The following is an 18,000-nucleotide window of genomic DNA, read 5'->3' as shown; positions in this document are numbered from 1 at the left end:
TGGTGTCCATTTTGGTGGTGGTGCAGAAATTAAGCCCTCTGCTGAGGACTTCGATTTTGTCTGGTTGAAGGGTGTAGTCTGACAAGTTGACAATAGATTTCCCTGTATTGTTTTCTACTGTGACACCGGGGGTGGCTTGGTTGCTGCCGGTGGTGATGCCAAGTTTCTCAAGCTTCCTGTTCTTGGTGTGTATATAGGTGGCATAGTATTGTTGTCTCATCTGTTTGGCGGTGTTCCGCAGCTGGTCTGCTGCGTCCTGCATGCAGGTTGAGAATATGGGGCGGGATTCTCCACAATCGGCGCGATGTCCGCCGACCGGCGCCAAAAACGGCTCGAATCAGTCCGGCATAGCGCCGCCCCAAAGGTGCGGAATCCTCCGCATCTTGCGGGGCCGAGCCCTAACCTTGAGGGGCTAGGCCCGCCCCAGCGGGGGGTCGGAGAATCCCGCCCATGGACTCTATCTTGGTTTCCACGTTGCGCCCTCTGCTGTCGAGTTGCTGTACAAGGTGGTTGAGGAGTGTGAGAGATTTTGAAGTGGACTGAGTCGCTTCAGCCGTTGTGGTGGCCAGGACGTCGCGGCATCGTATGAGGTGGCCAACATCCACAAAAGGCGTGTGGATGGTTTGAGGAGACGGGAGTGACTTTGAGAAGCAGTGGGGTAGTCCACTCCGATTGGACCTGACAGTAACTAGTCGGGAACTGAAGAGGTGAGTCAGACTGAAGAAGGATCTGGTATTGTTCCAGTGGGAACTGAAGAGGTAAAATTCAGGATTCGCAGAATCCGACCGAGATGGGCTCCAGTGTTGGTGACAATCTGCTTAGCTACGTCGCTCCCAGAGGAAGTCCCAGATAGACCGAGTTTATAATGAAATGTGCTAAAAATATTGATAATTGACGTTACCTTGTAGATAGTTTAATTTTTATGGTATGCTGTAGTAAGGGACTGAAGAGGGGAAGGGTTAGTTGTGGACCCCTTAAATGGTGGGGGGGGGGCTGTTAGAAGGATCATGTGACCTGATCGGCCAATCGGGCCGCAGCGCGTGGATCCTGGACTGAGTGCAGCCGTTCCTGGCCGAATCGATCCTGGAGCTGTGAGACATCGATCGCACATCCCAGCCCCCTGTGCGTTGTTACAGCTGCCCTGTACTGTTCTCTGCACGCACGGGTGGCAAAGTCTTTGTGGTTGAAGTGATCAGAGAACATGCGGCTTCGTAAATGAACAAAACTGTTTATTAATTAACTAAAACACTGAAGAGTTTCAGTGATGTAAGATTACTGTTGGATTTTACAGTGAAATACAAGCAACTATGGTTAACTCTTCTTACTAATTAGACTCAAGAGCTACTCGATACCCGTCTGTGCTTGTTGTCCAGATTCTTTGGGCGGAATTCTCCGACCCCCCGCCGGGTCGGAGTATCGCCGGGGGGGGGGTGCGCGGCCGCTCCAACGCCGGCTGCCGAATTCTCCGGAGCCGGTTTTCGGGCGGGGATCGCGCCGCGCCGGTCGGAGGCAGTTGGCAGCGGCCCCCCCCCCCCCCCCCCGGCAATTCTCCGGCCCCTGATGGGCCGAGCGGCCGCCCGTTTACGGCCAGTCCCGCCGGCGTGGATTAGACATGGTCCATACCGGCGGCCCCTGGCATGGAGGGCGGATAACGGTGGCCTTGGCCCGCGATTGGGGCCCACCGATCTGTGGGCGGGCAGGTGCTATGGGGGCATTCGTACCCTCCACGCCGCCCTCTGTAGGGCTACGCGATGGCCAGCGCGGAGGAGAAACCCCCTGCGCATGCGCAGGAAACACGCCAGCGGTTCTGTGCATGCGCCAACTTGTGCCGGCCGGAGGAGGCCCTTCGGCGCCGGTTGGCGGGGCGCCAACCCCTCCAGCGCCGGCCTAGCCCCTGGTGGTGCGGAGGGTTCCGCAGCTTCCGGGCTGCCCGACGCCGGAGTGGTTCACGTTGCTCTTTGGCGCCGGTTCGGGCCACCCCGCCAATTCCGGGAGAATCCCGGCCTTTGTCTTTGTGCTGGTCAGGAGATTACCTTGTATCTCCATGTGGCCTGTCTTCCAGTGATCCTACTCCTGTCAGCACGCCACCTATGGTCGGATGCCAGAATCTCAGTCCCTGCATACGGCACTTATCCTTACTTACAGTTCGATTATTAAATTATACACAAATGATATCCTACATATCATTACATATCCCAATAAATAGTTTGTTGTTGTTCAAACCTGGTGGTCACCAATCACATGGATATTAGACCCTCAAACTGTGGGTTTCCTCCGGCTGCTCTGGTTTCCTCCCTCAGTCCAAAGGTGTGTGGGTTAGGGTGGCTTGGCCGTGCTAAATTGCCCTTCGTGTCCAAAAAATGTTAAGTGGGGGTTTTGGGGACAGGGTAGATACGTGAGCTTCAGTAGGGTGCTCGTTGTAAGGGCCGGTGCAGACTCGCTGGGCCGAATGGCCTCCTTCTGCACTGTAAGGAGATTTGTGTAGAAGATTGTAGTTTAGTCGGGCAGTATGGTCGGCGCGGGCTTGGAGGGCCGAAGGGCCTGTTCCTGTGCTGTACATTTCTTTGTTCTTTGTTCTTTGTAAATTCTATGATTCTATGAAAATGTGAGGCCCCCTCCCTCCCTCACTCCCCTCAAACTGAGGGATTCCTCCCCTCCCTCACTCTCCTCAAACGGTGGGACTCCCCCCCCCCCTCCCCCCCCCACCCCCCGCTCAGCTTTCCCTTCTGCCAGAGTCTGCGTCTCTTGAACACGTGTGTTGCGTGCCAGTTGACATGTGTTCCCTGATTTACCTTGGTTCTTCCCTCAGCCTTGACTGGGGAACTGCTGCAGCGTCGGGTGTTGCCGGGAAAGGGTTAAGGTCTCAGTTCCTGTGCTTTGATGAGTCGTTTTGTGAGGTGCTTCACTCAGAAGCCTAATGGCATTAGGCGCTAGTTTGTGCTATCAGCTGATACACACATGACGCTGGCTGTCAGGATGGAGGGGGTGGGTGTTATGAGGGGAGGAGGAGAGTGCAGCAAAAAACAAGCAGGGGAGGGTTGATGTTGTGATCTCGTTGTTAACCACACGGGTAAGAAGCAATGGGAAACTAGCCGCGAAGTCCAGAGAAGGATATCTGTCAACGTTGTTCAAGAAAACAACATGCTTTGTTCAACACGGTTGATCAATTGTGACTGGATCTAAAATATAAACAGAATTAAAGCACCTCCGTGACTGGCTCCAGACCAGGCGTTCCTTTCTTGCTGGCTGTGGGCTTTGAGATAAGATTGCTGAAAGAACAATGTCCTGGAGGTGGAGTTGGAGGAGCCTCTCACAGGTACCAACTGCAAGGGAGGGGTTGGGATGGGGAGAAAGAGGGAGGAGAGAGCGAGGACGGGGAGTCCAGGAGAACGGAAAGGACAGTGGCAAAGAAAGGAGAGGGGGCGGGGGGGGGGGGGGGGGGGGCGGGGAGAAGGGGTGCGAAAAGGGGATAGTGGTGGGGGGGGGGAAAGGTGGAGGGAAAGAGAGCGAAGGAAGGATAGAGGGAAGAACAAGGAGCGAACAGGCGGGAAGAGGAGAGAAAGAAAAAGGGAGGGAGAGAGAGTTAGAGCTGTAGCGATTGAGGGACGGGGAGTCTGGTGAGGGAAACTCGAGCCAAACATCTTGGAAATCTTAATGTTTGAGTTTATTCTGGTCTGTGCTGTGTTGAATGCTTTAAGGGTTTGAACATTCACTTTGCAAACGGATGTGAGAACATAAGATCGCTGAGGGTTTTATTGAATATAAGATTACTGAGGGTCCTGTTTGACACACTCCTCACTGTGGGGCTGTGGTTTGAGTTTGTAGTTGGAAGGAGGTTCTTACATTTTCCTCCTCTTTGCATCTGGAACTGTGACAGTTTCTGGAGAAAGTCCTTCTGCTATAAACGGGATAATTGGACAGGCTGGCGTGGGGCGTGGGAGGGCTGGCGTGGGGCGTGGGAGGGCTGGCGTGGGGCGTGGGAGGGCTGGCGTGGGGCGTGGGAGGGCTGGCATGGGGCGTGGGAGGGCTGGCCTGGGAGGGCTGGCGGGGTGGAGTGAGGGTGGGTGGGAGGACAGGGGTGGCGAGGGGAGGAGAAGGGATGGGGAGTGGTGCGTTTGGCTGTACGATTGTGTGTTGGAGACAGGGAAAGAGATTGGATTAGGTTTGTGACGGTGTTGATACCAGTGTTTTTACCCTTCCCCCAACAGTTGTGAGGGAAAGCTCACTATCCACTGCCCCATTCAAAGAGATCTCTCTGAGCAGGGACCTTGTTGGAGAAATGCCCTCTTGTCTCATTATCCGCCCATTACGTGGAGCGAGGGATAGCAGGTTGAAGGGTCCAGACACATGGGAACCCCACCACCTGGAGGTTCCCCTCCAAGTCGCTCAGCACCCTGACTGGGAAATATATCGGCCGTTCCTTCACTGTCGCCGGGGCAACACCCTGGAACTCCCTCCCTAACAGCACAGTGGATGTACCTACACCACATGGACTGTAACGGGTCAAGAAGGCAGCTCACCCCCACCTTCTCAACTAGGGACGGGCAATAAATGCTGGCCTATAAATAACTGCTAAAATATAAATCAAAATCTTTCGCCGAGGCGGTCAATCTACCTCCTCAGATCGGGGGTCGGGGGTCGGGGGTCGGGTGGTGAGCTCATCTCTGAACAGCTGGGTCGCCCCAACCTGATTCTTCGGCAGTTGCTCCGTTCATTGGCTGAGGTTGTGGCTTCCGCCCACATCTGGGAGGCAGTCCTGCCTCTGATAGCCACTGGCCACCTGATTGGCTGGCAGCTCCCAATTCCCAGCAAGGCCAGGAAACCTCAGCCAGTCCCCCACAAGGATCACGTCCCCAGGTCAGATACCAAGGTAAATGGGATAGTCTTGCCGGGTGTGGTCAGGCCCAGGTGGGGGGTTGGTGTGGGGGAGGGGGGGTTCACAATCGGGTGGCTCTGGGTGGGTGGGGGGGGGGGGGGAAACAGCATTGGGGAAGGGTCTCCGTTAGGACACGGTGCTCAATCAAGGGGCTGCTCTCCTGTCCGCTGTCAGTCCGTCAGCATATACCTGACTGTGTCTTCATGTGGTCTAGCCACCACCCCCCCTCCCCACATGGGGAAAATTCCAGGAGAAGGGACTGTCAATGGGAATGGTGCTCCCCGGCAAGCCACCCAATATAACATCTCCCCCCCCCCTTCCCCAACCTGCTCCTGATGGTGGGTGGGGTGGGGGCCAGAAAATCTCAGCCTTCGAGTGTTCCAGGAAATTTGCAATAACTGGAAACTAGCCAATGTGCCTTGCTTTCCCAGAACCCCGTCAGCTAACCCAACACAATAGCCCCTCAATACTGCCTCTGGGCTCAGAGGATGGGGAGGGGCCATATCGCCCAGTGTCTCTGCCCCTGTATCATTATTCAGCTGGAAAAGGGCAAGAGTGCAGACACTGTGATGCAGCCTAAGGTTGAATATCTCGATTGTCAACAGGGTCATGTGTCAGCTTTCACCTGAACTCTTCTGCTCACACAGTCGGCCTCCACCCCCACACCTAAAGCCAGTTGCAATCCACCCTGGGCTAACCTCGTGCAATTGTCCAATTCAGCTAAACAACGCCCTCTAACGAGCAGAGGGTAATCAGTCCTCGCGTGGAGAAGCTTGGGTTAATAAGAGACAGCGTGGGATTGTTTGAAAGGCAAATTGTGTGGGACTAACCTGATTGAGCTCGTTGATGAAGTCTCAGAGATGTTACTGAAGTCTCCAATTGCTGCTAGACCTTTAAAAGGCATTTGATGAAGATACCACATAATAAAATCCCATTGTGTTAAATTACTGTTGGTCGTATAGAATTAGCTGGGGGATAGGAGTGGTGACAGACATTAGGGTGAATTGTCCGCCAGCAGCGCACCCCCGGCCACGCGTTCCCGGAGTTCTGGGATGGCCACAATGGGAAATCCTATCGCCCAGCGGCGGGATCGGAGAAATTTAAATTATTATTTTTTAAATTTGGAGTACCCAATTTTTTTTCTCCAATTAAGGGGCAATTTAGCGCGGCCAATCTACCTACCCTGCACATCTTTGGGTTGTGGGGGTGAGACCCACGCAGACACGGGGAGAATGTGCAAACTCCACACGGACAGTGACCCAGAGCCGGGATCGAACCTGGGTCCTCAGTGCCGTGAGGCAGCAGTGCTAACCACTGCGCCACCGTGCTGCCCGTGAAATTTGAATTCAGTAAAATCTGGAACTGAAACATTTATGATGACGGTGAAACCATTGTTAATTATAAAAACCCATCTGGTTCACTAATGTCCTTTAGGGAAGGAAATCTGCCGTCCTTACCCGGTCTGGCCTACACGTGACTCCAGACCCCACAGCCATGTGTCTGACTCTTAAATGCCCTCAGGGATGGGCAACAAATGCTGACCCGACCAGCGGCCCCCACATCCCATGAACGAATGAAAAAAAGGGAGGCTGGCAGGAGAGGTGACCGAGGAGATTGCTATCTGGGTGACGACCTGCTTCTGGGATGATATCAGGATGAAGGATGTTAGTTATGTGGAGAGATTGGAGAAGTTGGAATGTTCTCCTCAGACCAGAGGAGGTTAAGGGGAGGCTTGCTCGTGGAGTTCAAAATAGTGCGGATCTCTGATGCAGTAAACAGGGAGGATCCATTTCCTCAGCCTCATGGATCACTGAGCAGAAATCACCGATTTGAAATAATTGGTAAAAGGATAATAATAATCTTTATTAGTGTCACAAGTAGGTTTACATTAACACTGCAGTGAAGTTACTGTGAAAAGCCCCTAGTCGCCACATTCCGGCACCTGTTCGGGTACACGGAGGGAGAATTTAGAATGTCCAATTCACCTAACAGCACGTCTTTCGGGGCTTGTGGGAGGAAACCGGAGCGCCCGGAGGAAACCCACGCAGACACGGGGAGGACGTGCAGACTCCGCGCAGACAGTGATCCAAGCCGGGAATCGAACCTAGGACCATAGTGCTGTGAGGCAGCAGTGCTAACCACTGGGCTACCGTGCCGCCCAAGGGCGCACGGGGGTAATTGCGAAAAAGTTCCCTCCGGGACTCCACATTGAGAGAGTTTAGTCCTCTCCACTGACCGTTTGGAGAGAGCTAGCGTGCTGGGTCTGACGGTGAGTTGGGTGCTGGGGAATCCAGACCTGTAACCGTACCCTCCCAATGCGGCTCACCTGAGACGCAGAGGAATTTCATTCTGACGAGTGGGGAAACCTCAGTGGCTTTTGTTTGTTGATGTATCAATTACTGAGCTTGTGTTTTGAGCTATCCAGACTGGAAAGACTGTCGAACAGAAGATAAAGGGGCAGGCTGCAGTGAGTTGGCCAAGGGTTTGGACTTCACACCTTTTTGCTGTATTTGCTGTGGCGCTGTGAAGCTTCGCCTGGTTCCAATGTCGGGAGGAGGAGGTGGCGTGAGGGGGTCCTGCTGGGGGGTGAGGTGGGGGGTTGGGGGGCGCAGCCTGGCCACCGTCCAGAAACAATTCTGCTCTTCTGAAGAAAAATAGAGATTGAAGAGGGCATTTTGCAGCGGGACGCCAGTCTGGACATCACGGGTATGTCACGTGGGTGTTGCTGAGCTGGAGTAACAATCCCGAGAAGACAAATTCAATTTCCATTGCAATAATTTGAGGATTGTTTTGAAATTTACAACAAAATAGCTGGAAATAATCAGCTGGTGTCGGTAAGCGTGATGGCGAAGCTGCCCAAATTGTTGTAAGAAAGCTGCTCCCCGTTAGAAAGCTGACACACTTCATTGGTAACTCCTGTCCCGCACCAACCTGACCGTCTGAAGTGGGGGTACAAGGCGGTCTGTTGTATCAAATCATTAGCACAGCGGTTTGGAAAGGCTCACCTCACCAGAGAGCCTGGGGCTGATAATAAATGCTAGCCTTGTCAGCGATGCCCCATCCTCTGAATGAATAAGAAAATAACAATCTTTAGTTTCACAAGTCGGCTTACGTTGACACTGCAATGAAGTTACTGTGAAAATCCCCTAGTCGCCACATTCCGGCGCTTGTTCGGGTACACAGAGGGAGAATTCAGAATGTCCAATTCACCTAACAAGCACGTCTTTCGGGACTTGTGGGAGGAAACTGGAGCGCCCGGAGGAAACCCACGCAGACACGGGGAGAACGTGCAGACTCCACACAGACAGTGACCCAAGCTGGGAATCGACCCTGGCACTGTGTACAACAGTGCTACCCACTGGGAATGAATTACAGCGATGGCAACAAGCAAAGTGTAGCTTTCATGGTGAAATCACCCTTTAAATTCTCTTCCGCCTTGCTAATGGGCTCCCTGTGTCCCAGGCAGAATGGGTGGGATATTTCAATCCACTCAAATGAGGCGGGATTAAGGTGTTTGATGAATGCACTCCTCATTTTTCTCTCTCTTTTCTTAATCTAGGGCTCCACCAAATCTACCAAGAGCCTTCCGTCCCGCCACAGACCCTCCCGGTAAGGACCACATTCGCTGCTGCCTCTCTGAATTGATGCATTTTGTATTGAATCCAGGATAGGGGCTGCAGTCAGGCCGGACTTTCACCGACTCGTGCAGGCCAAAGGATTTCAGGTTTTGCATTCTCGGTGTGAGTGAGCTGGTCACAGTCAGAGTGAGTTTAATAACTGTGCCCCGAGGGGAAGGATTGATGGCCGGAATCTTCCGTCCTCCTTCACGGCTGGGATTTCCCAGTGTTGCTGAAAGTGAATGGAGTTTTGGCTGGAAGGCCACATCTTACGTTCTTGCTCGCAAGAGGGCCCGTCACAGACGAGGCTGTCGAATCCGCCCATAATCTCTGCACCTGTCTCACCATTTATCTGCGTTTCGCTGTCTCGGTGTGTCTGGCTGTATTTTCTCCCTCTGCGGGCGATGAGTGGAAGAGTCACGTGTTGAGTTTGTTTAGCCGGGCGTTTCCTGGCACACGCGGTGCTGAGAAAGACCCCATTAGCTAACGGGAGAATGTTTCATCTTGGAGCCTCAGTGGGGTACTCTCTTCCAAAGACGCACTTAGTCTCATTTCCTGCACTACGGAGCCCCAATCTAAAGACCCCCCAAGGCGACCCCCAGACACCCCAAACCCCCCAAATCAGCAATAAGGGAGTCAGCGAGTCCCCCACACTCTGCTTATAAAGGCAGGGCCCCCCCCGGCATGGGCAAAATGTCACCGGGCACAATAGCACCGCTCACCTGGAACCCAGGCAGTGCCCCTGAAAGTGACACCTGGGCAGCCTTGCAGTGCCAGGGTGGCACCCAAGTGGCACTTCCAGGGAGCCCATGTGGTATCAGGGTGCCTGGGTACCATCCAGCCCTGTGTCCAGCCACCGGGGGGTCCCTGCTTCATTGGAAGACCCCCCCACAAGTGCCTATTAAACATGGGCCCTGTTTGTGGAGACCAGTTCTAACCAGCTCTCAGTTGGGCTCACCAAGGGCGTGTGTGTGATTAACGTTTTTTAATGTCTTTATGTTACTGCGTGTCTATGTCTGTCGGTGATTGTGTATTTCTGTTTGTGTTTGTCAGTCAGTGATTGTGTAGTTTTGATTGTATCTGTCAGCCAGTGATTGTGTATTTCTGTCTGTGTCTGCCTGCCAGTGATTGTGTATTTTTGTTTGTGTTTGTCAGTCAATGATTGTGTATTTCTGATTGTGTCTGTCAGTCAGTGATTGTGTATTTCTGTTTGTGTCTGTCAGTTAGGGATTGTGTATTTCTGTTTGTGTTTGTCAGTCAGTGGTTGTGTATTTCTGTTTGTGTTTGTCAGTCAGTGGTTGTGTATATCTGTTTGTGTTTGTCAGTCAGTGATTGTGTATTTCTGTTTGTGTTTGTCAGTCAGTGATTGTGTATTTCTGTTTGTGTTTGTCAGTCAGTGATTGTGTATTTCTGTTTGTGTTTGTCAGTCAGTGATTGTGTATTTCTGTTTGTGTCTGTCAGTCAGGGATTGTGTATTTCTGTTTGTGTTTGTCAGTCAGTGATTGTGTATTTCTGTTTGTGTTTGTCAGTCAGTGATTGTGTATTTCTGTTTGTGTTTGTCAGTCAGTGATTGTGTATTTCTGTTTGTGTTTGTCAGTCAGGGATTGTGTAGTTTTGATTGTATCTGTCAGCCAGTGATTGTATATTTCTGTCTGTGTTTGTCAGTCAGTGATTGTGTATTTCTGTTTGTGTTTGTCAGTCAGTGATTGTGTATTTCTGTTTGTGTTTGTCAGTCAGTGATTGTGTATTTCTGTTTGTGTTTGTCAGTCAGGGATTGTGTATTTCTGTTTGTGTTTGTCAGTCAGTGATTGTGTATTTCTGTTTGTGTTTGTCAGTCAGTGATTGTGTATTTCTGTTTGTGTTTGTCAGTCAGTGATTGTGTATTTCTGTTTGTGTTTGTCAGTCAGTGATTGTGTATTTCTGTTTGTGTCTGTCAGTCAGTGATTGTGTATTTCTGTTTGTGTCTGTCAGTCAGGGATTGTGTATTTCTGTTTGTGTTTGTCAGTCAGTGATTGTGTATTTCTGTTTGTGTTTGTCAGTCAGTGATTGTGTATTTCTGTTTGTGTTTGTCAGTCAGTGATTGTGTATTTCTGTTTGTGTTTGTCAGTCAGTGATTGTGTATTTCTGTCTGTGTCTGCCTGTCAGTGATTGTGTATTTCTGTTTGTGTTTGTCAGTCAATGATTGTGTATTTCTGATTGTATCTGTCAGTCAGTGATTGTGTATTTCTGTCTGTGTCTGCCTGTCAGTGATTGTGTATTTCTGTTTGTGTTTGTCAGTCAATGATTGTGTATTTCTGATTGTATCTGTCAGTCAGTGATTGTGTATTTCTGTCTGTTTCTATCAGTCAGTGTTTGTGTATTTCTGTCTGTTTCTATCAGTCAGTGATTGTGTATTTCCGATTGTGCCTGTGTTATGGGCACTGAATAAGTCCCAACATCCAAGTTTCAATGTCAACTGGCAAATTCAGCCCCATTGCGACTCTGACTGTGTTCCAATCTGTTTCTGTGTGTGTGTGTGTGTGTGTGTTCCTGTCTGACTCAGTTTGTGTGACTATTTGACTGTCTGTGTGCCTGTCAGGCTGTTTGTGCGCATATCTATGTGTGCATGTATGTGTTTGTGTATGCCTGTGTGTGTTTGCCTGTTTGTGTGTGTGTGACCTTGTGTGTGTGTGTTTGCCTGTGTAGGAGTGTGTATATATATGTGACTGTGTTTGTTTGTGTGTGTATGTGCCTTGGTATGTGTGTTTGTATGTGTATTTGACTTTGTATGTATGTTTGACTACATGTGTGTGCATGCGTATGTGTGTGTTCATTTTTGTCTGTGTGAAAGTGTGTGTGAGAGTGTGTCTTTGTGTGTGTATGTGCCTGGATGTGTGTATGCCTGTGTGTGAACATAAGACTGAGTGTTTGCCTATCTGATTGGGTGTGTGTGACTGTGTGTATGTTTGTGTGTTTGACTGCATGTGTGTGCATGTGCCTGTGATTGTATTGGATTGCATGAGAGAGTGAATGTGTGGTGTGTGTGTGTGATTGTGAGTTGCCTGTGTGACTGTGAGTGTGAGTGAATGTGTGTGTGTATGTGTGAATGTGCGTGTGTGTGAGGGTGAGTGTGTGTGTGTGTGAATGTGCGTGAGTGTTGCACTCACTGGAGATACCCTGGGCGAGATTCTCTGTCCCACCACACCCCTTTCCCTGCCGGCCGCGAGATTCTCCGTCCCAGCAGCCGGCCAATGGGGTTTCACATTGAGCCCCGCCCCCACGCTGACGGGAAATCCGCGGGGTGAATGCGCTGCTGGTGAAACAGAGGGTCCCCCCGATGGAGAATCCAGCCGTTCTTCACTGAAGGGTGAACAAAGAACAATACAGCGCAGGAACAGGCCCTTCGGCCCTCCAAGCCTGTACCGATCATGATACCACCCTTGGCCAAACCCTCAGCACTTCCTTGTGCCGTGTCCCTCTATACCCGTCCTATCCATGTGTTTGTCAAGATGCCTTTTGAACGCCGTTAATGTATCTGCTTTCACAACCTCCCCTGGCAACGCGTTCCAGGCACTCACCACCCTCTGTGTAAAAACCTGCCTCGTACATAGAACCATAGAATTTACAATGCAGAAGGAGGCCATTCGCCCCATCGAGTCTGCACCGGCTCTTGGAAAGAGCACCCTACCCAAGGTCCACACCTCCACCCTATCCCCATAACCCAGTAACCCCACCCAACACTAAGGACAATCTTGGACACTAAGGGCAATTTATCACGGCCAATCCACCTAACCTGCACATCTTTGGACTGTGGGAGGAAACCGGAGCGCCCGGAGGAAACCCATGCAGACACGGGGAGAACGTGCAGACTCCGCACAGACAGTGACCCAAGCCGGAATCGAACCTGGGACCCTGGAGCTGTGAAGGAACTGTGCTAACCACTGTGCTACCATGCTGGCCATAATGCCACCCATCTCCTCTAAACTTGCCCCACGGACCTTAAACCTATGCCCCCTGGTGACTGACCCCTTCACCCTGGGAAAGAGTACCCGCCCATCCACTCTATCCATGCCCCTCATAACCTTGTAGCTCTTTAATAATAATAATCTTTATTGTCACAAGCAGGCTTACATTAACACTGCAATGAAGTTACTGTAAAAATCCCCTAGTCGCCACATTCCGGCGCCTGTTCGGGTACACGGAGGGAGAATTCAGAATGTCCATTTTACCTAATTGCACGTCTTTCGGGACTTGTGGGAGGAAACTGGAGCGCCCGGAGGAAACCCACGCACACACGGGGAGAACGTGCAGACTCCGCACAGACAGTGACCCAAGCCGGCAATCGAACCTGGGACCCTGGAGCTGTAAAGCAACAGTGCTAACCACTGTGCTACCGGGCTGCCCATGGGGTCACCCCTCAACCTCCATTGTTCTAATGAAAACAGTCCGAGTCTATTCAGCCTCTCCACATAGCTAACACCCTCCAGACCCGGCAACATCCTGGTAAACCTCCTCTGCACCCTCTCCAAAGCCTCCACATCCTTCTGGCAGTGTGGCGACCGGAATTGTGCGCAGTATTCCAAGTGCGGCCTTACCAAGGTTCTATACAACTGTAGCCCGACTTGCCAGTTTTTATACACAGTGGTTAGCACTGTTGCTTCACAGCGCCAGGGTCCCAGGTTCGATTCCCCGCTGGGTGACTGCCTGTGCGGAGTCTGCACGTTTCCCCCGTGTCTGTGTGGGAGAAAGTGCAAACTCCACACAGACAGTCCCTTGAGGCCGGAATTGAACCTGGGTCCCTGGCGCTGTGAGGCAGCCGTGCTAACCACTGTGCCACCGTGCCGCCCAGAGTCGTTCCCTTGTCCACTGTGTGTGTACTGGTCTAGCACAGGACGTACATGTACAGACAATGTGTGCATCGATTCTGTACACAATGAAAACGACAATTTATATTTGCATTGCAGCTTCACTCTGGTACCCGCGGTCTCACAGCATGGTGATCAGAAAAAACCTGACTCCAGGCCACATCAGGAGATAATAGATCAGGTGACTAAATGGAGATTTAATGAGCATTTTAACAAGGGAGAGAGGCAGAGAGGTTTAGGGAAGGAATTCCAAAACCTTGAACCCAGGCAGAGTGATGGCTGCCATTGGTGGAGTGATTAAAATCAAGGACACAGAAGAGGTCAGAGTTCAAGGAGTGCAGACACGTCAGAGGGTTGTTGGGAGATTATGGAGCTAGTGAGGAGCTCAGGGCGCCAAGGAGAGATGGTAAAACAAAGGTGAAAATCTTAAAATCGCGCTGTTTCTTTAGCAGGAGCCAGAGCACAAAGTGCTGGGTGACGGGGACTTGGAGTGAGTTAAGATGCGGCCAACAGAGCTTTGGCTGACATCAAGCTTATGGAGGTTAGAATGTGGGAGCCTAGTTGTGAGAGAAAGAAGAGGATTTCAAAGCAGATGTGCTGAGGCAGGGGTGCAGTCATGAGGCAGGGGTGTGTGGTGAACATTTTGCAGTATCCATTCACCATGTATATATCTGTATTACGCTGTTGCCCATGTGGGCTCCACCTATGGACCATTGTAAGGTATTACCTGTAATGTATCATGTTGGTGCCTTGTGGGCTCCGCCCCTGGCTCCACCCCTTGAGGGGAGGTATAAAGAGCAGTAGCCCTGTAGGCGGCTCTCACTCGCAGACCAGTCGCAGGCAGGCACTGTTCTCGTCGATTAAAGCCACAGTTTACTTCTACTCCTGGTTTCGCGTGAATTGATGGTCACATCAGAGTGCAGTCATGAGGCAGGGGTGCAGTCATGAGGCAGGGGTGCAGTCATGAGGCAGGGGTGCAGTCATGAGGCAGGGGTGCAGTCATGAGGCAGGGGTGCAGTCATGAGGCAGGAGTGCAGTCATGAGGCAGGGGTGCAGTCATGAGGCAGGGGTGCAGTCATGAGGCAGGGGTGCAGTCATGAGTGCAGTCATGAGGCAGGGGTGCAGTCATGAGTGCAGTCATGAGGCAGGGGTGCAGTCATGAGGCAGGGGTGCAGTCATGAGGCAGGGGTGCAGTCATGAGGCAGGGGTGCAGTCATGCAATGTTATGGTGATCTGAGTGATCACATGAATATGTGGCTTTCCAACATGGAAGATAGGAGCAGGAGGAGGCCTTTTGGCCCTTCGAGCCTGCTCCACCATTCATCACCATCACGGCTGATCATCCAGCTCAATAGCCTAACCCCGCTTTCTCTCATATCCTTTAATCCCCTTCGCCCCGAGTGTTATATCTAACTGCTCCTGAAAACAAACTCAGAGGAGTGCGGGTCATATCGTCCGATTTCTCTGGTTAATGTGGATGCATCAAGGTTGGATCTGTGTCTCCCGGAGGTTGTGGAAGAGGACCAGGCGGGCTTTGTAAAGGACAGAAAGGTGTGGTCTAACGTGAGGCTGTTAATCTCTGTGGTTCTTGCAGCAGGCCAGGGCAGCACGGTAGCACAGTGGATAGCACAATTGCTTCACAGCTCCAGGGTCCCAGGTTCGATTCCGGCTTGGGTCACTGTCTGTGCGGAGTCTGCACATCCTCCCCGTGTCTGTGTGGGTTTCCTCCGGGTGCTCCGGTTTCCTCCCACAGTCCAAAGATGTGCAGGTTAGGTGGATTGGCCGTGATAAATTGCCCTTAGTGTCCAAAATTGCCCTTAGTGTTGGGTGGGGTTGCTGGGTTATGGGGATAGGGTGGAGGTGTTGACCTTGGGTAGGGTGCTCTTTCCAAGAGCCGGTGCAGACTCGACGGGCCGAATGGCCTCCTTCTGCATTGTAAATTCTATGCAACAGCGGTGGGGCCAGAGCCAGAGATCATTGAGTGGAAACACTTGTTTACAGTTCTTGAGGAGTATGGGTTTGGGCCTGGGGTTGTGTCATGTGTACGAGGCACCGACGGTCAGGGTGCACACTAACAACATGAACTCGGGGTCCTTTAGGTTGTAAAGGGGGACGAGGCAGGTGTGTCCTCAGTCCCCGTTTAGTATCTGCTTTGGCGATTGAACCATTGGCGATTGCTTTGAGGGTCTCAGACAAATGGAGAGGGATTGGGCGGGGTGGAGGTGGAGTAGAGCACAGGTTCTTTGTACGCTGATGATCTTTGTTGTATGTACCGGACTCGGGGACGGGGATGGGTGATACGCGGATTTTGGAGAGGTTCGGTTCATTTTCGGGATTTAAGTTGAATGTTGGGAAGAGTGAAATTTTTGTGTTTGGCTCCATGAGGTGGGGGGAAGAGGAGGGGGGGGGGGGGGAGCTGCCCTCTCGGTACGCTGGGACTAGCTTTCGCTACTTGTGGATTCAAGTGCCACGAGACTGGACGTGACTTCACAAGCTGGACTTTACTAGTTTGGAGAGTAGAGTGAGGACGGATTTGCAGCAATGGGACAACCTTCCATCTCTGGCAGGCTGGGTACAGTCATAGAACATAGAACATACAGTGCAGAAGGAGGCCATTCGGCCCATCGAGTCTGCACCGACCGACTTAAGCCCTCACTTCCATCCTATCCCCGTTACAAAATAACCCATCCTAACCTTTTGGACACTAAGGGCAATTTATCATGGCCAATCCACCTAACACAACGTCTTTGGACTTGTGGGAGGAAACCGGAGCACCCGGAGGAAACCCACGCACACACGGGGAGAACGTGCAGACTCCGCACAGACAGTGACCCAGCGGGGAATCGAACCTGGGACCCTGGCGCTGTGAAGCCACAGTGCTATCCACTTGTGCTAGATTGCTGCCCTGTCGGTTAAGAGGAATATCTTGCCAAGATTCGCGATCTTGTTTCGATGCCTTCCAGCCTCCCCGTCTAAAGCGTTTTTTCGGGGTCTGGAGCGGATCATAACGGGGTGTATGAGGGCGGGCAGGCGGTCACCTCGGGTTTGGAGGGAGGTTTTTCAGAGGGAGGGGCAAACCTGTTGTTCAACTATTGGGCAGCCAATGCAGAGAAGGTCAGAGACCAGGAGGTTGTCTGGGTACGGAGGGAGACGGGGTCATGTAAGGGGTCGCGCCTGGAGGCACGTCACACCAAGGTCACAAGGAGCTGCTTTCGAGGGGGTTGAGGATAGGTGTGAGCGATGCTCGAGGGGGTTGAGGATAGGTGTGAGCGATGCTCGAGGGGGTTGAGGATAGGTGTGAGCGATGCTCGAGGGGGTTGAGGATAGGTGTGAGCGATGCTCGAGGGGGTTGAGGATAGGTGTGAGCGATGCTCGAGGGGGTTGAGGATAGGTGTGAGCGATGCTCGAGGGGGTTGAGGATAGGTGTGAGCGATGCTCGAGGGGGTTGAGGATAGGTGTGAGCGATGCTCGAGGAGTTTGAGGATAGGTGTGAGCGGTGTTCGAGGGGGTGAGGATAGGTGTGAGCGGTGTTCGAGGGGGTGAGGATAGGTGTGAGCGATGCTCGAGGGGGTTGAGGATAGGTGTGAGCGATGCTCGAGGGGGTTGAGGATAGGTGTGAGCGATGCTCGAGGGGGTTGAGGATAGGTGTGAGCGATGCTCGAGGGGGTTGAGGATAGGTGTGAGCGATGCTCGAGGAGTTTGAGGATAGGTGTGAGCGGTGTTCGAGGGGGTGAGGATAGGTGTGAGCGGTGTTCGAGGGGGTGAGGATAGGTGTGAGCGATGCTCGAGGAGTTTGAGGATAGGTGTGAGCGGTGTTCGAGGGGGTTGAGGATAGGTGTGAGCGGTGATCGAGGGGGTTGAGGATAGGTGTGAGCGGTGCTCGAGGGGGTGAGGATAGGTGTGAGCGATGCTCGAGGGGGTTGAGGATAGGTGTGAGCGGTGTTCGAGGGGGTTGAGGATAGGTGTGAGCGGTGCTCGAGGGAGTTGAGGATAGGTGTGAGCGGTGTTCGAGGGGGTTGAGGATAGGTGTGAGCGGTGTTCGAGGGGGTTGAGGATAGGTGTGAGCGGTGTTCGAGAGGGTTGAGGATAGGTGTGAGCGGTGTTCGAGGGGGTGAGGATAGGTGTGAGCGGTGTTCGAGGGGGTGAGGATAGGTGTGAGCGATGCTCGAGGAGTTTGAGGATAGGTGTGAGCGGTGTTCGAGGGGGTTGAGGATAGGTGTAAGCGGTGATCGAGGGGGTTGAGGATAGGTGTGAGCGATGCTCGAGGGGGTTGAGGATAGGTGTGAGCGATGCTCGAGGGAGTTGAGGATAGGTGTGAGCGATGCTCGAGGGGGTTGAGGATAGGTGTGAGCGATGCTCGAGGGGGTTGAGGATAGGTGTGAGCGATGCTCGAGGGGGTTGAGGATAGGTGTGAGCGATGCTCGAGGGGGTTGAGGATAGGTGTGAGCGATGCTCGAGGGGGTTGAGGATAGGTGTGAGCGATGCTCGAGGGGGTTGAGGATAGGTGTGAGCGATGCTCGAGGGGGTTGAGGATAGGTGTGAGCGATGCTCGAGGAGTTTGAGGATAGGTGTGAGCGGTGTTCGAGGGGGTGAGGATAGGTGTGAGCGGTGTTCGAGGGGGTGAGGATAGGTGTGAGCGATGCTCGAGGGGGTTGAGGATAGG

The 18,000-nt window shown here is 52.4% G+C and overlaps 1 protein-coding gene across 10 annotated transcripts in view; it reads left to right on the top strand.

Moving 5' to 3' along the window:
• tns1b (tensin 1b) overlaps nucleotides 1–18,000 on the top strand; it is a 1,628,779-nt gene that overhangs the window by 1,083,571 nt on the left and 527,208 nt on the right. For 9 of the 10 annotated variants that reach the window (XM_072468585.1, XM_072468574.1, XM_072468565.1 and 6 more), the window contains one exon: nucleotides 8,436–8,485. In XM_072468585.1, the coding sequence (XP_072324686.1) occupies nucleotides 8,436–8,485 (50 nt within the window). Of the gene's footprint in view, nucleotides 1–3,080; nucleotides 3,317–8,435; nucleotides 8,486–18,000 lie in introns of those variants that run through there. The other variant, XM_072468595.1, reaches the window with a different exon arrangement.

This window comes from Scyliorhinus torazame, chromosome 2 (assembly GCF_047496885.1).
Source record: "Scyliorhinus torazame isolate Kashiwa2021f chromosome 2, sScyTor2.1, whole genome shotgun sequence".
Taxonomy (NCBI): domain Eukaryota; kingdom Metazoa; phylum Chordata; class Chondrichthyes; order Carcharhiniformes; family Scyliorhinidae; genus Scyliorhinus; species Scyliorhinus torazame.
This window is presented reverse-complemented; position numbering and strand designations above follow the sequence as displayed.